This window comes from Camellia sinensis, chromosome 12, assembly GCF_055761805.1.
Source record: "Camellia sinensis isolate YWXY chromosome 12, ASM5576180v1, whole genome shotgun sequence".
In the NCBI taxonomy this organism is placed as follows: domain Eukaryota; kingdom Viridiplantae; phylum Streptophyta; class Magnoliopsida; order Ericales; family Theaceae; genus Camellia; species Camellia sinensis.
The window spans coordinates 57902058-57927800 of NC_138972.1; the positions used below are offsets into that span (position 1 = coordinate 57902058).

At 32.9% G+C, this 25743-nt stretch overlaps 1 protein-coding gene, 2 long non-coding RNA genes and 1 pseudogene across 3 annotated transcripts; 2 read left to right on the forward strand and 2 right to left on the reverse strand.

The window, feature by feature from the left end:
• The first annotated feature begins 900 nt into the window (after window positions 1-900).
• On the forward strand, window positions 901-2082 carry LOC145803589 (protein FAR-RED IMPAIRED RESPONSE 1 pseudogene; annotated as a pseudogene).
• A 672-nt stretch (window positions 2083-2754) lies between these two features.
• LOC114282396 (uncharacterized) lies at window positions 2755-3737 on the forward strand. Its single transcript, XR_014345775.1, has 2 exons — window positions 2755-3283; window positions 3366-3737. It is a non-coding gene; the product is annotated as an uncharacterized LOC114282396 (long non-coding RNA).
• Window positions 3738-4352: 615 nt separating this feature from the next.
• On the reverse strand, window positions 4353-25230 carry LOC145803590 (uncharacterized). Its single transcript, XM_082896900.1, has 8 exons — window positions 25227-25230; window positions 19075-19253; window positions 14075-14255; window positions 13589-13721; window positions 7068-7090; window positions 6095-6192; window positions 5205-5294; window positions 4353-4394 (listed from the first exon to the last, which is right to left on the reverse strand). The coding sequence occupies exons 1-8, from the start codon at window positions 25228-25230 to the stop codon at window positions 4353-4355; spliced, it is 750 nt and encodes a 249-aa protein (XP_082753026.1).
• Window positions 8512-10212, reverse strand: LOC145804516 (uncharacterized). The gene is made up of 3 exons (XR_014346453.1): window positions 9996-10212; window positions 9773-9841; window positions 8512-9658 (listed from the first exon to the last, which is right to left on the reverse strand). It is a non-coding gene; the product is annotated as an uncharacterized LOC145804516 (long non-coding RNA).
• Window positions 25231-25743: the final 513 nt, after the last annotated feature.

Below are 25743 nucleotides of genomic sequence, written 5' to 3' on the forward strand. Positions count from 1 at the left end.
TGCGTCCCCGTCTTTGTCTCGCTCAAGCGTCTTCCCCCTCTCGCTCAAGCATCCTCCGCCGTCCCTCTCCTCCACCGTCCGACGTATTCAAGTTAGTGCACCGTCTCTGGCGTCTTCATCCGGTGTCTCCCTATCTGATTGTCGTCCCTCGTCCAGGTAAGTTTCTCTATGGCTTTTGTCCATCTCTTCCTCTATACTTACACATATACATACATACATATATATATATATATATATAATAGGATTTTGAGAATGCCAAATATGTAATGAAATATACATCAAAGCTTATAATTTTCATAGCAGATTAACAGAAATTGTATAGCTTAACAGATTGAGAATGCCAAATATGTTAATTAACAGATTAAAACTCAAGTTGTAATGGCAATTAATAGATTATAACAATTTACAGTTTGGACAGTCCAAATCTGTTAAATTGTTTGGGAATCTGTATATTGTTTGGAAATGCTAATATGTTAATTAACAGTTCAAAATCTGTTAATTAACAGTCCAAAATTTGTATATTGTTAATTAACAGGTAATATGACAGTCCAAATCTGTTAAATTGTTATAGATTGTTAATATGATTTTGGACAGATTTTGGGTTAATTTGGTAACTTGCACTGTTAGAAATTGTTATAATCTGTTAATCTGGTAATTGTTACAATTTGAAGCTCTTACAGATTAGAAATTGTTACAATTTGAAGCTCTGTTAATTTTTGAAAGGGTAATATGTTATAGTCTGTTGAAAGGGTAATATTTTGTAATTTGTTCAAGAGCTTGCATTGTTAATCTGTGTGTATATGTGTAAGTATAACAGATTAATAACATAATAGCTTGGTTCTATTATTTTATTAATCTATTAAATCATTTGATTTCATATGGTATTTTGAATGGGCAGGAATGGAGATTGGTTCGAATAGTGCTGAGAATCCTTTATTAAATGAGAGTGAAGAAGTTGAGGAACCGAAGAGGGGTATGTGTTTTAGCACAAAGCAAGAAGTGTATTCATTTTATGCCAAATATGCTAAACATGTTGGATTTTCCATAGCTTATAAAACTCAAGTTTGTGGCGATGATGGGGAATTAAGATATTTTGGGATTGAATGTTCTCGATCGGGAAAGAGAATCAAAAAATCAGAAGTAAACCCTCTAAAGCCATCTTTGTCTACAAAAATTGATTGTAAAGCAAGGGTACGGGCAACCTTACAAAAGGATGGGAGATTTATGTTAACCACAGTTAACCTTGACCATAACCATGACTTGATTTCCACCGACTCACGTCATTTTGCAATGAACAAGAAAATTCTTACTCTTGTGAAGAGAAGATTAGAAATTAATGATCAAGCAGGGATTGGGGTGTCTAGAAATTATCACTCAATGGTTGTTGAAGCTGGGGGTTATGAGTCATTAACATTTGATGAGCGAGATGCACGAAATTACATTGACAGAGCTAGAAAATTGAGGCTTGGAGAAGGAGATTCCGATGCACTTCAAAAATATTTTTTGAGGATGCATGCACAAAATTCGAGTTTTTATTATATGATTGATGTTGATAGTGACTTTCGCATAAGAAACTTGTTTTGGGCGGACGCAATGAGTCGGGCGGCTTACAAAGAATTTGGAGATGTTGTTTCATTTGACACAACTTACCTCACTAATAAATATGATATGCCATTTGCTCCGTTTGTAGGAGTTAATCACCATGGACAGTCGATTTTGATTGGTTGTGGCCTGTTATCTAGTGAAGACACTGATACATTTGTTTGGCTATTCAAATCATGGTTAAATTGCATGTCAGATCATCCCCCAAAAGCTATAATAACTGATCAGTGCAAAGCTATGCAAAATGCGATACAAAAAGTCTTCCCCAATACTCGACATCGATGGTGTTTATGGCATATCATGAAGAAAATTCTGGAGAAATTGAAAGGGTATTCCCAATATGAATCCATGAAGATGGATTTGCAAAATGCAGTGTATGACACATACACAAAAGATGAATTCGAGATGAAATGGAAAGACATGATTGCAAAATTCAATCTTTATGAGAATCAATGGTTGGGGGTGATATATGATGAGTGACATCGATGGGTTCTTGTCTATGTCAAAGATATTTTTTGGGCTGGCATGTCAACGACACAACGAAGTGAGAGTATGAATGCCTTTTTTGATGGATATGTCAACCCAAAGACTACATTAAAACAATTTGTCGAACAATATGACAATGCCTTGAGAAGTAAGGTAGAGAAAGAGAAGAAAGCTGACTTCAAGTCTCGACACAAAGTCTTTGATTGCCTAACTGTGTATGGTTTTGAGAAGCAATTTCAGGATGCATACACCAATGCAAAATTCAAAGAAGTTCAAGTAGAGATGAAGAGACTAGTTTATTGTCAGCCGTTTCTTGTCAAAGAAGAGGGTTCAATTTGTACATATTTTGTAAAGGAAGCTGTGGTAGTTTTTGGGAAGATGAAGCATGTGGACTTTGTTGTCTATTATAATTCCACCGAATTTGATGTGCAGTGTATGTGCCGGTTGTTTGAATTTAGGGGCATCATGTGTGCTCACTCACTCGTTGTGCTCATTGCAAGATGCATAAACAAGGTTCCAAATAAATACATTCTACCACGATGGCGAAAAGATTTGGATAGAGGGTACACATGCATAAAAACCACATACAGTGGCTTTGGGGATGATTTCAATGCAAAGGTGTATGAGAAGATGAGCAGAAAATTGGTTGGCATTGTACAATTTGCTGGGAACTGTGAAGGGAAAATAAAACTTATCGACCGTGGGTTGGATGAAATCAAGGCAAAAGTGATGAAAGATGATGAAGGTGGTGGGAGTAATGTAGCACCTTCGACTAGTAATGTACCACCTATTACTAGTAATGTACCATCTTCCCCAATTGGCAGCATTAATAGAAAAGCAATCAGTCATACCAAGTTGCTTAGTCCTTTGGTTGCTCGGCGAAAAGGTCGTCCAGTTACTAAAAGAAAGGTTGCCAAAGTAGATCAAATAGTGAATCGGTTGAAGGCAAGCAAAAGAAAACATAACAAATCAAAGGTACATTGGTATTCATTACTCTCTATTCAACTCATATTTTATTGTAATCATGTCATACAATTGAAGCATTCATGAACTTTTATGAATATAGGGTACTAAGGTGCTTGGAGGTGAAGGTGAAGGTGAAGGTGAAGGTCAATGTCAATCTCAACCTGAACATAGTGTACGTAGAGAGCTTTATCCTTGTGTGGTTGGCATGGAAAATAGTTTATGTGTGCCGGTACGTGTACATCATACAAATTTACATTCAACAATTTATGTTATTTTCCAATTTATTTTAACATTTCATTTTAATTGAATAGGAACACATGGCCAATGCTATTGGAGGCACATCTCTCACCCCGGCAAGTGTGGACATTATGAGAAGACAAAGTTTCATAAATGCCCCAACTCAGATATATGGAGTTGGCACATCGCTTACCCCGTCGGACTATATTGGAGGCACACCGGGATTTACGAGAACTCAACAATCCATGACTGCTACGCATCAAATTTATAGAGCTGTACCATCTTCATTTGTTGACTTCAATGTACAAATGAACCACAATGACCGTGGCGGTAGTTTTCGTTAGTTGGAAGCTTGTAATTGTAATGCCTTTTATGTGACTAAACTTGGATTTTATTTTGTTTTGGATAATTTATTTAATATATTTTTGGATTGTTCAGTTTCTTTATTTTTTGGTTGAGAACAAATTGATATTGTTCCCTACTTTGTTGTTATAGTTAATGTTCCCAATTGATGTTGTTATATTTGTGCTCTATCTACTACATGTGTTCCAAATCTGTGTGACAAAAGCTGTTACAAATTTGTTAAAAACCCGTCTTCAAATCTATCTTGAAAAACCAGTGTGGAAAAAATATAAACTGTGTGAAAAACCAGTGTTCAAAAAATCTTTCTTCAAAAACCTATGTACAAAAATCTGTCTTCAAAACTATGGAAAAAAAACCTATCTTCGAATCTGTCTTGGAAAACCTGTGTGAAAATAAAAGTCTTCAACACTGAAAAACCAGTGTTGAAAAAATCTGTGTGAAACAATGTGAAACAAAACCTGTATTTGAATCTGTCTTGCAAAACCTGTGTGCAGAAATATGTCTTCAAAACTATTTGAAAAACTAGTGTTCAAACAATCTGTCTTCAAAACTGTGTTAAAAAACCTGTGTGCAAAAATCTGTCTTCAACAACCTGTCAATCTGTCAATGTGTCCAAATCTGTGTTGAAAATGTGTTGAACCTGTGTCCATATGTGTCCAATTCTGTCAACAATGTGATTCAATTGTGTTCACAATTTGTCAATTATCTGCGTTAACAATGAAGAAAAATCTGTGAAGCACCTGTGTTAAAATACACAACAATGTATGTTCAAATACACAACAATGTATGCAAAAATCTGTGAAGCACTAGACAAACAGAATCTATGTTCCAAATCAGTCCAAAATGTGTCCAAAATCAGCCTAAAATCAGTCCAAAATCATCCCAAAATCTGTCCAAATTCAGTCCAAAATCAGCCTAAAATCTATCCAAAATCAGCCTACAATCAGTCCAAAATCAGCCTAAAATCTGTCCAAAATCAGCCCAAAATCAGCCTACAATCAGTTCAAAATCATCCCAAAACCTGTCCAAAATCAGCCTAAAATCTGTCCAAAATCAGTCCAAAATCATCCCACAAATCAATCCAAAATCAGCCCAAAATCAGTCCAAAATCAGTCGAAAATCAGTCCAAAATCAGTTGAAAATCAGCCCAAAATCAGTCGAAAATCAGACCAAAATCTGTCCGAAATCAGCCCAAAATCTGTCCAAAATATGTTCATAATATGTGTTCAAACAGACAAACAAATAACTTTCAAAGTTCCAAGCAGATAACAAACAATCCACATGATTACATATTCATACTTCTCAATCCATAATTGTAATATATCATAAAGCTTCATACATATCATCTTCATAATTAATACGACACCAATTACATGTTCTAACTTGAATACAAATTATTACATCTTCATTATTAATATAACATCAATTACAAGCAAGATGAAGATCCCATTAATACAACACGAATTTCTATTTATGCCCCTTTGCAATTTTTGCATCTGCGCGTTCTGAAATTGATGTTGTTCGCTTTGAAATCGAAGATGTTCACCTACACTTTGAAGTTGTTCGGTGACAGTTGGTGTATTGTCCATTCGCACTTGCCCTTCCTCCCTACGTTGTGAATTAACACTTGAAGTTGACATCTGCAAAAATATGAAGCAAAATATGAAGTTGACATTATCACCTATAAATCTACATTTCCAAACCAAAACCCACCGTAATACCTAATATAGACAGCATAGCCCAAGTTCCCTAAAGCAGTCCTACATTGATGTAACGCCAAGCTTGAACTTGCAAAAAAATATAGCAAGTCAAGCTTGGATATGGTTAGGTTAAACCTACTTCAGCATGAAAAAACTTACTCAGTCTATAAGTTACACAGTTCTCAACATACAAAATACTGTTTTGTCCATCAAAAGTCATTTCATCACAAATGTCAAAAGTATTTATGTTAAATAATGAAAAAATCAGTCATCAAAGATACATAAATCCCTATTATTTTGTTTAATAAGTAATAATTCCACAAGCTTTGTTTTTTATTAGAACAGTTATCAAATGTTTGGACTGGAAATTCTAATGAATCAATACAAATGGAAGCATGTAATAGAAACATTTGAAAGATGAGAGGGGCAACTGACTTTTTCAAGGAGATATGCTCTTTGCATCTCAAATGAATTTTAGGGCATATATTAGACACATTGAAGATTGAACATATTACAGAAAAGCTTATTCATTTATTTATTTTTAATTTTCACTTTCTAGTTTCTGAATATTATTCCATTTTATCCAGAATTGTTTCTCTACTTTACTTTGTATACGACAAACTGAATGGTTTTGGAGACCTGAAACATCCTTTTGAGGTAATTTTAGTTGTGTTCCCTTGTTGGTTCGTAAAGGTTTGATTGTATATATTATTTCACATTTAGTGAACCACATTGAGAACCTTTGATCGGTCCCTCACTGCACTCTCTAGCTGCACTCCATACTGAGAACCTTTGATCTCCTTGATCACCACAACTCTCAAGAAATTCTCAACTGGTGCTGCAAATTTGAATTAAAAAGAGTTCAACTTCAATCACATGGCCAAGAACCAATTTCGTAAAAACTGAGACCTTAAGGTAGCATTAACTCAAAAGCAACTATCAGAAAAGATAAGAAGTACAGACACTTTTTAAAAAGTGGTGTGTCGGTGTCGTGTTTGTGTTGGATAGAGACTCTCATCAGATACTTCCAGACATGTATTGGTCGGGCACTTGTCTAAATGCGTCCAATTATTGTTAAAAATTATTTACAAAACACTCTTCAAACACTTGGGGAAACATACAAATTCATCGATTGACACAAATGAAACTAATGGCCTTTTAACTTTCTTAGGAGCTAAAACAGCTAATGAGTTTGGGAAGTTGCTGAACAAGTTTTTTTTTGTGTGAAAAAGTCATGTAATATCTGCATTTTTAAGTTGATGACAAACAATTTAGTGACTTTTTGATTTTTTTAAAGCCAAAAGTTGACCTTTTTAGCTTGTCCTCAAACACCTAATATTATAAAGTTTGAAATAGTTATTTTAGGATACAAAGATAAAAGAAAATTAATACAGACTTATAGAAAATAATTTTAGATTGCACTTTATTATTATTATTTTATTTGTGAATGATATATTCATATATGACATAATGACATATCATAATTATATAAAACCATATATTTTCGCATATCCATGTTTTTAGCAAGAAAGTGTTAGCAATGTTGAATTTACCATCATGACATCAAATTTTCTGACCAATTTAATGAATCTGGAAGCTTAAGACTAATCATATTCTCATAAGAATCTTATAAAGTATAATAGAAATTCTTAACAATAACTAAGATTTATGAATATAATGTTACTTTTTAAATAGCAGAACTGAAAATCATACCAGAAATGAGGGCCTCAAAGAAGCACTGCTGGAAATTTAGGTTTTAGGGGCGTTTTAAAAACGCCGCAATAGGTCTTAAAAACGCCGTTAAATCTTTTTGTGACGTTTTACACCAAACGCCGAAGATGCGGCCGTCGCTATAACTCTGTGACGCTTTAGAAACGTCGCTATATGACAATAGGCGGCGTTTTTAAAAACGCCGTTAAAAATTCTACTAACGGTAACATGACGTCAGCATGTTATTTAGCGACGTTTTTAAAACGCCGTTGTATCTCTAATGCTATTTAACGACGTTTTTAAAAACGCCGTGATAGCCCTCTTTTTTTTTTCTTTTTTAATTGTGTTAATTTTAGGTTATTGAACCAAAAAAAAAAAAAAAACCTATAATAAAACTGAAAAATAACACTAATATGAAATAATAACTCCCATTCACATAGTAAAATCTTATCAAATGATAGTCCACAGTCATTGTGTAAAAAAAAAAAACATTCACACAAATCATTTGAATTACATTAAGGAGTCACCAAAATTAGATGCCCCTCCAAAAATAACACAGGGATCTATATATATACACAAATTGAAACATTGGTTTGATAGATTACTAAGATTAACAAAATGAATGAGAAAGTCAATTATCAGAACACAAATTGAAACATTGGTTTCATGCAGACTTAATACCTATGAAATACAAGCAAAAAACACAATGAAACACCTGTTTTAACAAGATTTTAACTTCCAAAAAGTAAATTTTATTTCTTCTCTGCCACACACCTGCAGAGGGGTTTTGGGTAAGGAAGAAAGAGAAGAGAAGAGAAGAGAAGAAAAGGACATTAGAATAATTACCTAGATAGATAGAATACAGACACTAGAATAAAAAATTACAACATTGCGGGCCATACTTTACTAACTCAGTGGGAGTCTTTCACAATCCTTTCAAATGTGATCTGCAAAACCCAGTTAAATCCAATCCTCTGTCACAGCATGAAACTTGTAAAAAAATTCATCGGTAAAAAATAAGCCCTTGGTCCATAAGAAGCAGGGATACCTGAACCTGCAAAACTTGTAATACCCGTAAGATCGTAAGATCATAACTTGTTAACGTAAAAAGAGGAAGTTGACAGAAGACAAAACCCGTTACGAAACCACATGAAAAATTGCATGTTAACTAGCCTGGAATGTGCTGTGGTCAGAGAGTGCCTGACTGCAAACAAATACCAACACATGCAATAAAAGCAAAAAATAGGAATGCATCTAAATACCAAACCCATGTAATTAATGATTTTACAGAGCATCACTTGTAGTAAGACATTTGGAAACCCATGTAACTTAAAGAATGTATAGTATCAAAGTAGAACTTCTTCAAGTTATTTGTCCTACAATTCTAATCTATCCAATTTGGACAGGGGAAACCAAAAGAAAAGCCAGGAAACAAGAATTGCCAATCGGTGGATAACATAATAGGTTTTACAAGTCAAGCAGATTCCGTTTCAAAATATATGAACTAGACCCATTTCTCTCTCACACACACCCAACCTTTAACTACTACACACAAGTCAGGAATTGACCATTCCTTGACGGAGACCAGAAAGCCATTGTAAATATGTTTGGTGACTTACAACTATACAGGACTGCTGCTTCAACTCCCTTACTGTTATTAAAACAAGACATAAAATAGTAGAAGCTCGCCGCTACTTATAAGTTCAAAGGGACAACACAGAAATGATACTATGTGGAATGAAAACAGTATCACAATCAATACAAAAACATCAAAAGACTACACCTCATACCACATTTCAATCATTCACAAAAATCTCCATCAGAAATAAGAATATAAGGAAATAGCATGAAATTAAAATGAAACTCAGGAATTTTAAAGGAAACTCTTCAGAAAGATTTGAGACATTTCTAAGATCTCTAACACAACATGAAGAAAATTCTCAGAAACTCTTGAAAAATTTATTGTTAACTCACCAGTAACTCTTGAAAAATTCTTATTTCCAATCATAATATATAATTGTTTTAATAATTTTCTACAAATCTAAGATTCAAACACAGCCCCAAAAGGATATGTTAACAAATTGAAACAGAATAGACAGACAGCTTACTTACAAAATAATTAACAGATATAAAACAGCCAGTAAGTGTTTATTGGAAATGGGAGGGGGGAGGACTCTTTTAAAACAAAGAAATTTGAAAAGTTGATGACCAGCAGTGATGATGAGAAACATTGGAAAAAGTAAGAGATCAGATGAATGTGAAAGGGAAACGATCTAGGAGGTTTTATATCACCATGCATGCAAGGCACACAAATCAAGCACATCAAAAGCAATTATGAAACCAATAAAAAAAGGTGGGGAAAAATTATCCAATCATAGAACAGTGAACCTGCACATCACCTGCACAGTGGAAAATGGTGTAAGCTACTTTGTTGAACAGTGAACCTGCACATCACCTACACTATCCTTCTACTGTGCCCACAACCTTCATGAGGGCGCTCATCATAGCTGCGATGCCTATAAGGACTTCAACTTCTGCTCCGACTGCGGCTATGCCTTGAGCGATACCTCCCAAACAATTGGCGTCTCAACTCTCTATCGTTCATAACAGTAAGATGAATCGTTTTAGAAACAAAATCAGGCTCTGCTCAACTGTAATACCTTGCAAAATATAGATGAGACAAAAACAAACACATCAAGGATGCTTACCTGCCAATCCTTTTCAGATGCATAAAGTTGCAATACCCACCACGATTGCAGGCATTCTCTTCATACTGCCTACATGTGGCTTCACGAAAATCAGCCTTAGGCACATAAAGTAAGAACAATAATTTTCTATCCTTTTATGGACGACAAAGAACAATAACCAAAAGCTAGAATTTTAAATCTTGTCCCATGTTTCCAATCCATTATACAATAAAATTGCACTTACCCTCCCATCATAGGATAATGATGCAAAAATCCATGGCTCTCGGGAACTCCAAGCAAGACCAGCAATTTTGGTAAAACTAGTCAGGCTAAATTCAGACATTAAGCTTTATACATATGTAGAGAAGAAGAATAATGAACACTGCAGCAATCACCATAGACCCTGTCTTCGTAGTCACTGTACGAATTGAGCAATGGATCTACCGATCTTGTATGTGACTCCATCAAGCTGCAAAATCATAGAATTAAACAAGACCATCAAAAGAAATCAACAAAGGAAAACTACATGATGAAGTCCTAGCCTTCGAAAATAGGAAAGTAACCTTTCAGACGATAAATCATCACTGCTAGGAGGAGAAGCCATCCACAAATTGACAGCTGAGTCTGTTCCAGCACTAACAAATTACAAATCAGAAGTATAACCTGGGTACAATAGCAAAGTGCGGCCAGATGAGAAAAGGTTGGGATGGCTTTCAGACCAACCTCTGTCAGTCTAGATTCTAGAGTTTGGATTTTCAGGTCAGGGTATTTTCAGAAGTAGGGTGTGGATGGTAGATTGTGTAAACTGATTGTTGGAGCCATTCAGGAAGTATGGTAGGCTCTGAGATGGAGTTGAACCACCAGAGGTCTGGAAATGAAGAAATGAAGCCTAAGGGTTTGAGGGAGGTGGTTGCTTGCTTGCCTGCTTTGAAACAAAGGAGGTGAACTACTATATATAGATAGAGGGGCTAGGCCATAAAGACTAGCTCAACACATGCCCAAATGGGTACAAGAGACAGGTAGTAGCCTCTGCCCAGCAAATGGGTACAACATTAGTTGTCATTTGGCTATGAATCCCTATCTTGTGCATCAAAAAAAAAAAAAAAAAAACTAACCTGCCCTGAAAAAGTAAAGTGAATCGAAGAGGAAGATAAATCTGGACAGAACAAAGAAAAAGAGGAAGAAAAGAAAAAAATCTGGACAGAACAAAAAATGAATGTTGTTCCATGCAATCACCTCATTGTCCATGCGTTTGAAGCTTCTCTCCATCACGATCTTCCACTCCTCCGTACTCGAATCCTTATTCTCTATCTCTTCCTTTACAAGTTCATGTAACCGATCTCTACACTTCATCACCACCTACAAAGAAATCAAACACCGATTAACACTTGTTAATGAAAAACAAAATAAAAACGACTTGCTTGAAACCTTGTTAATCAGCAGATTTAACAAAATGCGAGAGAGATCAGATCAGATTGAGTTCAGATTTTGATCAGATTAGATTGACTTCCTTTTTTATTAACGGAAAATAGAATGTGACAAGTGCACATGATTGTTACACCATTATTTTCCATCAACATATTAACGGTTAAGTCACATTGTAAATTGATCAAAAATACAAGGATAGACTATTATAATTGAAAAGTCCAGAGATAAAGTGAACTCAAGTATAAATAGCACTGCTACAAAAAGTTACTTATAAATATAGCAAAAATTATGAGTCTAGAAATTTGTCTGTCTCTGATTTTGCATCAACATTTTCTTCTTCTTCCATGTGCTTCAAAAATTCAAATTGAAGAGACTTCACATGTTCACCACAACAACCATCAATGAGCTTATCAACTTCCATTTCATTTGAACTTTGACACATGCTATTTAAAGAATAACTTGAAATAGAGTCTAACATTTCATAATTCACATACATACGGCTCATAATTTCTCTTATTCTCTACACTAAATCATTTACCTTGTTAGTAGGCTAAATCATTTAACATGAAGCAGAATCTATCACTCTTGGACCAATAATTCAAAATTTGTTCAATTGCACAAGCTTCATGAAAAGAGGATTTTGAAATCACATACAAAACCATGGTAATATAAAGACACGTCAATATTAAAAAAAGAAAAAATATATATATATGCATATATAGGTTTGATTCTCAAGTTGATTAGGTTTAAATAAGGTCTAAATTAAGAAACAACTCAATCCTATCAATTTGACAAATTGAAGATCCGGAACCAAACCAATGGACTAAAAAAACCAAATCAAGCTAACCCAAAGAGACCGGTTTAATTCGATTCTTCGATTCTTCAGTTCTCAGGCTATTTTGAATACCCCTAATAGAAACTAAACAATCAACCCTTTAAAATGTCAATAGAGAAGGCCCAAGCAAAACCAACAAGAAACAACATAGCCAATATCTAACAACAATCCTAACCACAAGTCTAATAACATGACCGAATATGCTGCAGGTTATATAGAAAATCATTGACAGAATACAAAACTCCCTTGAGGTTAAGCTTCACCCTGTTGGCAATTTTTATTTATTTATTTTTGAGCAGCAAAATTGCCATGGGGATTACTTTCCAAATTTGTTTTTCTATCTTTCTGAAAGAAACCCCATCCCACCAATGCAACAACTCTATCACCGGACCCGGCGTGACCCATTGGATTCCCCACCAATTAAAATATTCGACCAAACACACCAACTCAACGGGTAGAGCAACAGAACATGGTCCATTTTTCCTCAACCCAATTGTTACAGAACACACAAAAGGTACTAATACTTCCATTAAGGATGCCAATTCGCTTCAAAATCTGAACCCAAGTATAAATAGCACTGCTGCAAAATCAGAGACAGACAAATTTCTGGACTCATAATCGAGAAAATGAGCACTCGGTCTTTGCTATATTTATAAATCATAAAAATGAAAGAATCATGGACATCCCACAGCTTTTTAATTCCAAAATGAATTTCTTCACAAAAGACTCTAATAAAAGCCTCCCAAAGGATCTGAAAATATTTGGTAGATGACCTAGAGAAATAATCTTTATGTCAATGATCTGTAGTAGCAGCAAAAGCTCCTTCTTCCGGTCACTTTCACACAAGGCCAGCAAATCCTGATTAAACTTGTTTGTAATTTCAATAACCAAATCGAGAGAGACGGGAAGAAAGAGCATGAGAGAGAGAGACAGAAATCAATACCTAGCTGGTGCAGATGGTGGTCGCGGTGGAGCCTCGAAATCGAGAGAGAGAACTTCAAAATCGAAATCGCTCAGAGATGAAATCTCTGAGACCGATCTGAATCTCTGAGAAATCAAGCACTGCCTCTCTCTTCGCAAGCTCCCAGTCCCTGTCCTCCTTCTTCTCTCATAAAACTATGATTACCGGCCAGATCTAGAGAGAGAGAGACGGTGGAGCTTTGAAATCGAGAGAGAGATCTTCAAAATCGAAATCGCTCTGAATCTCAAAATGAACCTGCATGAATCTGAATCTCAAAGAAAATCGCTCTCGAGGGTTTAGAAGCAATTGGGGGTGAGCAGGAGAGAGGCGAGATTTGAAGGTGTGAGAATGAGAGGGTTGAGAGAAAGAGAGAGAGATGCGTGCGTATTACATCTCAGATTCAAAATAAGGGTTTCAACAAAGAGGGACAGAGGAGGCGCGTGAGGCTAACGGATTTGGAGGCGTTTAAAAGCGACTCCTATTATAAAACGGTGTAGTTTTATTTTAAAGAATAGGTGGCGTTTATAAAACGCCGTTAAATATTAATAAAAGTGACGTTCAAAAAAACGTCGTTAAAAAAACGCCACCATATCCTATTTTTCCTGTAGTGAAGTCATCATCTTCAGCTAGGTCCTTTCCTGTTTTGCCCTTCCATTGCTCCAAATGTCCCACAATTTCAGAGTCCAAGTAAACTCCAATAGCTGTGAACTTAATTTGGAGAAAGTGTATCTCAATGTCCGTAATTCCTGTTGCACATCCAAAAAAATTGAGTCAGAAAAATACACATTCAAATTTATTTCAAGTTACACACTATCAACAATCTTTAAATCATTATCTATTAATTTCTCTTCTGATATATTTGGATGGTTGAATTTAGAAGACAAATGAAAATCTCATTACTATGAATTCAACTCAGTAATTTAATATATGAGGTTCGTAAAGGTTTGCTGTGTTTTACAAATTAGGGCATATATATATATATATATAGATGAAATCAAAGTGAAATCAAAATCAAAGTCACAATCTATCTTCAACAAATTAAGGCATATATATATATATATATAGAGAGAGAGAGAGAGAGAGAAATTATTTCACTGACTTGTGCACACAGATCTGTCGAGAAAACACGGAGAGTCGAGAGAAGCGAGTCCGGTGCGAAGACGGAGAGAGACTCGGTCGTCGTTGGTCGTCAGAAGCTGCGCTCGTCGGGTCGCCGGGGTTGTAGAAGCTGCGTCGTCGCCAGGGTTAGAGAGCCGCACTCGTCCGATCGGGTTGCAGAGCTACGCTTGTCGAGGAGGTCGCCAAGGAGAGGCACAACAGAGAAGAGAAGGAAGAATAGAGAGAGTCTTCAAATGTATTGTGTGTTCAAAATGAATTTGAAATTTGAAATAATAAGAAAGAGGGAGAAATTGGCGAGTTTGTATCCGTTTTCCACGTAAGCCAGCCATGTCATTAGTGCTAATTTAGTGGTGAGGTCGGGAGCATTTTTCTATTAATAAAATGACCTATTTATTATGAAATTAGAAATTTTAGGGAGCATAATGTAATTTTTAAAATTACAAGAGGTAATTTATAATTTAAGTAAATCCCAGACGTGTTTGTAATTTACCCAATAAATTTTTAAAAAATAAAATAAAAACTTTCTCATAGCAAATAGTCAATTTTTGTCCATAACAAAATTAACTCATGATATCTTAGTTAAGAGTGGATAAGAGTGGTTAACTGAGCTAGTTCAGTTGGTTCAATTTTCATACAGAATGGTTGACATATTATGATTCATTCATTTACAATAAAAATATTTATCATTGTACGCTTACTTTCACAAATATCACTAATATATCATTTTTATTATGAATTTTGTATAAAAATTCAATAAACATATCAATTTTTTAATCAAATATGAACATCTCCTCAAGAATCCAAATATAAACATATCATTTTCTGTACAAATTTTAAAAATCCAAAGTCAAATTAGCAATATATATATATATATATATATATATAAATGATTAGCCAGCAAAAAGATTCCCAAGATTGAGGAAAATATGTAAAGTTTAGACTTTGTTGTCTTTTGTAGTTCATACAGGACTAGATTTTTTGGGTATGTTTTGTTTGAGTTTTGGAGATGAGTTTTAGAAAAAAAATTTTAAAAAATTGTTTGGTTTGAGATTTTTCTCAAAAAATTTTCAAAATCACTTTCTCTCTCTTACACATCAATCAAGCGTTTTTTCTCTCTCCTCTCTCCTTCTCAATCACTTTTTCTCTCATACATATCTACTCATTTATAATAAAATATCAAATCATTCCAAACTCTTAAAAAAAAAATTTCTCTCAAAATATACAACCAAACAAATCAAAAAAATTTCCAAACTCTCTCTTCAATTTTTTTTTTTTTTTAAAAACAACTCTCCTAAAGACAAACCAACCAAGCCCTTTATCTTTGGTAGTGTTTCGAAACAGAACTGACATGATAGACAATCAAGTAAGAAATAGACGTCCCTTTGACGATGAGAATTACTTTAACAATTATTTAATCCTTTAGAAACAAAATTATAATAATTAAAATTTGAGGAACAAAATAAAATAAAATGCATATTTGAAGGATCCAAGTGTAATTACCCATACAAATTATAAAAGTCACACCAATTGGCTGTAAACAAGTAATGGTGGAACACAACACTTACATCTTGTACAAACAGAATTACAAAATTTTATATAGTATTTACAAATATTCTGTTAAATTAGACAATCAACCCCATAAGAAAGTTTAAGGAATCAAATTGCAAGCTCAACACCAACAACAATTATAAGAAAGAGGCTATAATAAATTTTAAAAAAATATAAACAAAGGCCTTGTTTGGTTTGTTTTTCAGAAAAAGTTTTGAGAAAAAATTCTCTACAAATAATTTTTCAAGAGTAATCAAACCAAACAAATTTTTTCAAAAAAAAACTCAAAATTTTGTTTAATTACCTACTTTCCAAAATTACTCTCTCTCTCATACATATCAAATCAATCACTTTTTTTAAAACTCTCTCCCCAAAACAATTTTCCAAAACAATTTCTGAAAAAAGGCAAACCAAACAAGTTTTCGTACTTTTTTATCTCAAAAACTACTCTACAAACACAAACCAAACACACCCAAAAACTCTGATAGTAAATAGTCAATTTTTGTCCATAACAAAATTAAACCCATGATCTCTCAGTTGAGAGTGTATAAGAGTGGTTAACTGAGCTAGTTAAGTAGTTCAATTTTCATACAGAATGATTTGACATATTATGATTCATTCATTTACAATGAAAACATTTACCATTGTCCACGTACTTTCACAAATGTCACTAATATATGATTCCTATTACGAATTATGTATAAAAATTCAATAAACATATCATTTTCTGATCAAATATGAACATCTCCTCATTTCAAGGAGACAACACATACAAAATAATTTCACAGTAATGACGAACTCAATAAGATTTGAACACAAGGCACCACAATATCACAAGCCAAAGAAGTCAATTCCTGGGTCCCCAATCCATTTTTCTTAATTATTATTAAAAATTTAGTGGTTCACCCTCTTGTTCTCTTATCATCCGCTAGTAACCTAGTTGCCCATAAATATGAGTTTTAGAACTCTTACTCACCTTGTGATATTAGATGGAGAACAAGATGGTTCTATCTGAGAAGAACATGACTGGAATTAATGGGGAGGAGGAGAATAATGAGCTGACAAACAAGGAGGGGAAGGATCAAAAGCTTGGCGGAATGAAAACAATGCCATTTATAGTCAGCAAGTTCTCATTTTCATGTTCTACCTCGTGTTATTAATTCGTTTAGGGTTTAACTTTTCTTAAGTTTAAGTTTAACTATGAATTTTCGAGAATTTGAAGGGCTCGTGAGGTATCCGGTTTCGAGTATCCCTCCCATTTATTTTGATCGATCCTATAATTGTAACATTTTCATTTTATCAAGTTTCTCTCCAAAAAATAGATAACAAATATAATTTATAAATTTAATATGTACACATTAAAAAATGAAATTGACAAAATTAATATTTAGAACCAAAGTGACAACTAACATATACTTTTAACACTATCTAATTATATTATTAATGATTTAGACTGCCGTTGGTAAAAAAAAATCAATTTGACTTAAATTGTAAATTTTAAGAATAAAATTGAAAAAATTAAAATAATTTAAAGATAATTAACAGTAAGTTCTATAAATTAGACTTATTTACTCATAAGTCAATGAACTTATTTATTTATTTATATATATTTTTTTACCATTTGTTTTGATAATGAAATTTTGTTGAGACTTTTTAAATGCATATTTTGTATTTGTGAATGATTATTTGGTATTAATAATGATAATAAAAAAAATTATCAAAATGATAAATGATTGACAGATTTTGACTTTTGTTAGTGAGTTTAATTTATGGGCCTTGTTATCGAGTATATGTTAAGAGAGTTTGAAAGTATTATACCTTATTTATTGCACTCACTTCCTAACCTATTTAAACTTCCTTACATATTGAATTATAATATGAGAACCGTAACTAGTTAAATTGCATTTTAAAAATATATTTATAATAAAAAGTTATTATTAAAAGTTGAAACTGGACTTATTGGTAAAAAAAATTGAAGTGATACCAACCGAATAATTAAAAGGGGATATTATTACATGTCAGTAGTATCAGAAAAATAATTTAAAGTTTTTTTTTTTTTTTTTTTTTTTTATCAACATTAATAATTAAATTTATAAGTTTTTCAATAACTTTGTAATTATTTTTCTGACCCTATACTGAATTATAATTTTTTCTAATTAAAAACCAAAGAAGTATTTAATCCAAGGGAAAATCGGTTTAAGGTCTCTATCCAACTTTTAGTAATGGATTAGGTCTACAATGTGTTCTTTTGTAGCCTAAGATCCCTCAATGTTATTTTAGAGTGTAAAATACATGTCTTACCCTTTTTTATAATATACGTTGTTTTGAATTTGGCAGCTAAAGATCATATTGATATTTTGTGGGAGATTACGTGAGGATGAACTTGACGATTCAGATTTTTGTGGAGATTTTCTAGGGTTTTTGTAGGTGTTGAAATCCTGTTCGTTGTTTGTAGGTGTTGAAATCCTGTACGAGTTGAAATCATGTTCGTTGTTTGTAGGTGTTGATTGACCGTGTAGGAGTTGAAATCTGGTTCATTGTGTTTGATTTGATTTCATGTGGAGTTGAATTAGATAAGTTTTCAATTTTTGATTTGATTTGATCGTGTAGGTGTTGAATTAGGTTTTTGATTTTAGTTTTGATCAATGTGAGAGAGACGAACTCAGTGTTGTTGTTTTTGATTTTTGAAGTTAATTTTTCATTATCTGTTATTGATGAATTTTCGATGGAGTTGATTTTGATTTTTGGAGTTGCTTTTTCATTCTCTGTCAACATGGTTATGAGTTGCTTTTTGGTGCTCTGTTTTTCTGTGTTTTTGTGCTCTGTTTTTTGTTCACTTTGCATTTTTTGTGTAGTGCAGAGAAAATTGCAGGTTTGTTACTATAATTGAACTCAAATCACAGAGAAAATTGTAAACTTGTAGTGCAGTGAAAATCACAGAGAAAATTGTAAGTAGGCAGAGAAATTTACAGACGTAGCAATAGAGTAGTAAGTGTTTTGTTTTTTTTTTTTAAATTTTTTTGAATTGAATGTTTTATGAACATAACAGATCTTCTCTGTGATTTTTTTATGTGCTTGTGTTTAATATATTTTTGTCTCTTAATATTAATGTGTTTTTGTTTTTGTTATATTGAAAGTGAATATAAGTTCACAAATTTCTCTGGACTTTTCTTTGTAGTCCAGAGAAAATCATATGATTGTATTACAAATGATAAGTATTACAAATTTCTCTGGACTTATATGTTGTGTTTTTATATGTTTGAACTTTTCAAAGTTTTCTGATATGTTTTCTTTGCACTTTTCATTTTTTTTTTTTGCACTATTCATGTTTCTGGACTTTTCTTTGTAGTATAGAGAAAACCGTAGGTTTGTTATTATAATCTAATGAAAATGACAGAGAAAATGTTAAGCTTGTAGTTGAGTGAAAATCACCCTTGAAGTTGGTGTCTTGATCTTGATGCTTATTGCTTCTTCAACTTGGACTTGTTTTTTTTGTGGTGTTCTGGTGCTGCTACTGCGTTTTGATCTAAGATCATAAGAGGCAGACACAGAGACTTTTGGTTTCTTTTTCGGGGTTTCTGGAGTTGTGCTGCTTCTGCGCTTTGCCATTTCTATAAAATGAAAACATAAACATTAAATCCCAGAGAAAATTACAACGTAGCAATGATTACACAATAGAGAAAATTATAAGGTAGCAACATAAACATGATAGAGAAAATTACACAACAGAGAAATTTTGAGGAAATGGAGCATTGAACAAAATAAATATGCCAGAGACAATTAAACACAAGACATAAACATAATGTGGCCAAAGAAAATTATAAATGCTGCCAGAGAAAATTAGACACACAAGTAAGAAAAGTAATTTGGCCAGAGAAAATTATAAATGTCAGAGAATATTAGCCACACCAATAGAGTAGTAAGCCACAGATAATTTGCTTGAGAAAATAATGAAGAAACATAAACATGCTATATAAAATTACATAATAGAGAAACACAAATGTAGCAAGCCAGAGAAATTTACAAAAACAAGAAGCCAAGAAGCTTCAATAAGAAGCCCCAAATGCACAGAAAGCAGTTCAATTTTGACAGTTGGAAGGAAAGCAACTCATCATCAGTTGGAAGCAAAGAAATTCTGGACTTCCAAAGAATTTCTCTGGATTCAACCCAGAGAAAATTTAAATTTCTCTGGTCCAGAATTTCTCTGGAACGATAAAACTCTGATTTGATCAATTTGTCATTGGTTTTGCTGCTGCTGATTCAATCACAATTTCCTGCACAAACAAATTAATAGTTCTTCTATGAGTTTGTGATAGATTTTCTTTAAACTTAATAGTATGAATTTCTCTGGATCACTTTAAGCCTTCCTCTACTGCTGCCTCTTCCTCAAGCTTCTTTTTCCAATATTCTTCAAGTAGGGTTCCAAATATTGCTTTTCCAGAAACAACTCCAATTCTACTAAACCCAAAAAATCAAAAGACGCTATATTCAACACTCAGAGAAATTTTGAACCTGAAGATGTTATATTCAACACTGGATATATATATATATATGCTGACATTGTATATATATATGTATGTATCATATATATATATATATATATATATATGTTTGCAACCATAGATAAAATAACTAAGAGTGACTGTTTGATTATGGTTGCAAATGGTCTTAATTGATTAATTATCATATATATATACTAGTCAAGACAGTAAGCAACATATTGTATATATATATATGTATGTATCATATATTCAAAATATTCAACAATTTAATGATGGTTCTGTTGGAATTAAATTTAATCGAAGTCAATCTCCTCGACATGGTACCTCTAGTGTCCCTACAGAAATTACAACTGATGATGAAATATTTAATACTCCTTTATTCCGCAAAAATAGTCAAATACATCTTGGTCCAACCAACCAAACTTCCCAACATAAACTAAAAGGAATTGATAATTCTACCACTTCTCAAATAAGTAAACCTGTTTATATTACTACTACACATTTTCCAGAAGAAGAAATAGCTTCAAATACTTCTCCAACACAAACCGATTTCGAAGAATTTATACCACCAGTCAATCCTCAACTCATGACAATCAAAAAAGATTTTACTCCTGATTTAGATAAATTACTTATTGACTTTAGATCCAAAGAAAATAGAACTAAAAGACATGCTTATCGTGCTAAATATGATTCTGCTCAACAATCCAAAATAACTAGACAATGGTATGATTTTATGGTTCAATATGGTTTTGAATTACCCTTCTTTGATTATATGGATCAATATTACAAAAAGATTAACACAATCACAAAACATAAATGGAAAACTTCTCCCAATACTTCTGTTAGTTCTAATCATCCTCCATTAGAAAACATAATCATTGATCACCAAGGTTCTGAAGTTCCCGCCTCTCCTTTTAAATTACCTGGTACTGACCCTGAACTCAAAAAGGTTATTGAACAAAATAATTATACTAATCAATGTTTAAAAACAATTGGTAAACAATTAGATAAACTAGAAACTAATTTAGATGGCCAATCGGCAAAAACTATTAAACCCTTAGATCAACCTTTACTTAATCTTCCTAGTCATCGCTCTAAACGAACTAGCCTGGTCACTAATGATCAATCAACTGTCAAAGCCATTGAACACTTATTTACTAAATTAACTCCCACTGATACTTCTACCTCCAAAGATAAAGGAGTTACTGTTTTAAATCAACAACTTCATACCAACACCACTGATCCATCTGGAACTGATGTCACTGATAATGAAATCAATCAACTAGCCCAACAATTTCAATCTTCTAATCTTAATAAAATTCATTATCCAAAAGTTAATCCCCAAACCACCAAAAACTAGTATTCTCGACCTACTCCACCAGATCTCCAATTTGAAGAAACTAATCTTAATAATCAATTTTCTGTTTCTGCAAAAAAATTATACGAATGGAATATTGATGGTCTCAGTGAAGATCAGATCCTTCAAAAATTAAATCATTTATCTATGGTAGCAAATAGTTATCTCAGTAATTATCCCCAATATTCTCAATCTGAAATTGTTTCCTTACTTACCTCTGGTTTTACTGGTATGCTCAAATCTTGGTGGGAAAAATACCTTACTGAAGAACAACGTGACACAATCATTTATGTTAATCAAACTGATGAAAATGGTCTACCTATTTTTGACGAAGCTATAGGATGTTGTCACCCTGATGGAATCAACCAATTAATCTATACTATCGTCCGGCATTTTATTGGCACTCCTACAAATATATACTCTCGCATACATGATCAACTTAGTAATCTTAGTTGTCCAACCTTAAGTGATTTTCGATGGTATAAAGATGTATTTACCTCTCGAGTCATGTTACGAGAAGACTGTACTAAATCATTTTGGAAAGAAAAATTTATTAACGGATTACCTAGCTTATTTGCACACAAGATTCGAGATGTCCTAAGTCAACCCACTGGTGTCATTGAATATGACAATTTAACATATGGTGATATAATTAGCACTATTCAAAAAGAAGGTTTAAAAATGTGTATTGATCTTAAACTAACCCAGAAAGCCAATAAAGATAAACATAAAGCTAAATATGAATTAGGCAATTTTTGTGAACAATATGGTTTACCTCCTGTTGCACCCTCTCATAGGAAATCACATAAATATTCCAAACATAAACACAAATCATCATATAAATATTCTAATAAATATAAAAAGAATTATTCTCCTTCCAAATCACATGATAAATTCTACACTAAACCTAAAAAGAAATACTACAAATCCAAATCCCATCCAAAATCTAAATCTACCAAAGACATTACTTGTTATAACTGTGGTCAAAAAGGTCATTACTCAAATAAATGTAAAGAAAAACAAAAGTTAAAAGATAAAGTTAATCAACTTCAAATTGATGATAACTCCAAAAATCAATTATACGAAATTTTCCAATTAAATCAATCTATTACTAGTTCCTCTTCTTCTGACCATCCTGATACTTCATTTGATTACCAATCCCCAAGTGATGATTCTAATGACAACATTAATATAGGCTGTAATGATGTTTGTTGTAAACCCGTTAAACAAGTTACCGTTCTTACCAAAAACACTCAAGAAGAATCTGCCCTTATTGACCTTATTAGTAAATTAGACGATCCAAAATTAAAACAAAAATATACTGATAAATTAAAATCCTTATTAATCCATTCCGATACTAAACCAAAGTTTGATAAACCCATAATAAGTTTAACCAAAACTTTAGAACGATTTAAAAATAAACACAAGGAAGTTACGTTACAAGATTTACAACACGAGATCAATCAGATTAAACTAACAATCAAAGAATTACAACATAAAGATAAAAAACTTGAAGATGAAATTATTACTTTAAAACTTAATAAAAGTTTAGATAATTTCCAAAATAATGAGCAAGAATCCCCACATGAACATGAATCCGAACATGATTCTGATCCTACTAATCCTGATAATGTGCTATTTGACAACCGATCACCTCACTCTCAATCCAATAATCCTGACGAAAAACGGTTAAGTCTAATTAATAAGCTTTACATTCAAAAATGGTATTCTAAAATTAAAATAATTGTCAATGATTTTGAATTAGAATTAATTGCTTTAATTGATACTGGTGCTGATTTAAATTGTATACAAGAAGGTTTACTTCCTACGACATATTATGAAAAATGTCAAGAGAAATTAACTTCTGCTAATGGTACTCGAATGCATATCAAATATAAATTACCCAAAGTTCATGTTTGTCAAGATAATGTCTGTTTTAAAATCTCTTTTGTTTTAGTCACAAATATGACTGATAAAATTATTTTGGGTTCCCCATTTATATATTTATTATATCCATTTACTATATCTAGTACCGGAATAACTACACATGTTTTAGGACAACCTGTTACCTTTAAATTTTTATCTCCTCCTGAATTATTAAAACTTAATCAATTACAAGACTGTTCTATTTCCTATCAAATTAACCGCCTAACTCGGCATTTGAATTTTCTTAAAGAAGAAATAAATCATAAACGAATTGACCAACAATTAACTGATCCAGTTCTTATTTCTCAAATCACTGATTTCAAATTAAAACTTGAATCAACTGTTTGTTCTACTTTGCTTACTGCATTCTGGCATAGGAAAAAACATGTAGTCACTTTACCTTATATTAAAAATTTTGATGAACGGCATATTCCTACTAAATCTCGACCAATTCAAATGAATCATGAATTACTTGAACTATGTAAAAAAGAAATTAATGACTTATTATATAACCGAATCATTCGCCCAAGTAAATCACCATGGTCTTGCTCTGCTTTTTATGTTAATAAAAATGCTGAATTAGAACGCGGTGTCCCTCGTTTGGTTATCAATTATAAACCTTTAAATGATGTTCTAGAATGGATTAGGTATCCTATTCCTAATAAAAAAGATTTAATTAAACGACTCAGTCAAGCTGTTATTTTCAGTAAATTCGATTTAAAAAGTGGTTTCTGGCAAATTCAAATTCATCCCAAAGATAGATATAAAACTGCATTTAATACACCCTTTGGCCAATATGAATGGAATGTCATGCCATTTGGTTTAAAAAATGCTCCTAGTGAATTTCAACATATCATGAATGACATCTTCAACCCATTTAGTCATTTTTCCATTGTTTACATTGACGACATATTAATTTTTTCAAAATCAATTAGTGAACATTGGAAACATTTAACTGCATTCTTTCATACTATCAAGAGTCATGGTCTTGTCATTTCTGCTCCTAAAATTAAATTATTTCAAACCAAAATAAGGTTTTTAGGTTATGATATTCATCATAATACTATTTTACCCATTAGTCGATCCATTGAATTTGCTTCCAAATTTCCTGATGAAATTCTTGATAAAACCCAATTACAAAGGTTCTTAGGATCCCTCAATTACATTGCTGAATTTTACAAAGACCTTAGGAAAACTTGTCAACCTCTATTTGATAGGTTAAAAGATAATCCTCCTCCTTGGTCTTCTACTCGTACATCTATTGTTAAACAAATCAAACAATATGTCAAGTCTCTTCCTTGTCTTGGTATTCCTACTGAAAATTCATTCAAAATTATTCAAACTGATGCCTCCGACATTGGTTATGGTGGCATTCTCTTTCAGCAACTTACTCCTCAATCATCTGAACAAATTGTTCGCTATCATTCTGGTGTCTGGAATAGAGCACAGTTAAATTATAGTACTATTAAAAAGGAGATTTTATCTACTGTTTTATGTATTCAAAAATTTCAAGATGATATTTTAAATCAAAAATTTTTACTTCGTGTTGATTGTAAATCTGCTAAATATATTTTGGAAAAAGATGTTCAAAAATCTTGCTAGTAAACATATTTTTTCCCGATGGCAAGCTATTTTAAGTATTTTTTATTTTGATATTACCTATATTCCTGGTTGTCAAAATTCCCTTCCTGATTTTCTTACCCGGGAATTTTTACAGGGGGGTAAGGGATGGCTGCACCATTTACTTCTTACCACAAATCCCGCATTATCTATTTCACAACCCAGATTAAACAGCTTACCCATCGTATTCACCGCCTCAAATTAGCCCGACCAACTACCAAACGAGCCCAATATATCAATTACCATCAACTTCAAGCCCGTCGCAATTTACTTGCTCACAACTACAACTGTTTACACCGCCATCAAGATTATTTAGATCTTCTTTCTGGCTACTAATAATTAATTCTTGTTTTCACAGATGTCTCGCCCAAGGCCTCCTTCCAAGGCTTTGGTCCCATCTTCAAGTAAACCAAATCAACTTATTGTCCCTCCTCCTTTGGAGTTAGAAACCCCATCTTATTCACTTGATATGGTTAACCGTTACCAAGCACTTGGTAATCTTTATCGCCCTGATTACTCTTCTGCATTGGCTTCTGATCCTTTTGCTCCTAGCCAATCAGTTTCAGTCACTCCATTCCCAGCTAACCCAATCCGGCCATCCAAAACTGAATACACCAAATCACATATTACTAACTTATTCTATAAAGAACCCAGTCACCCAAAGAGCCAACTCATTAACGACATTGCTAAATCCTA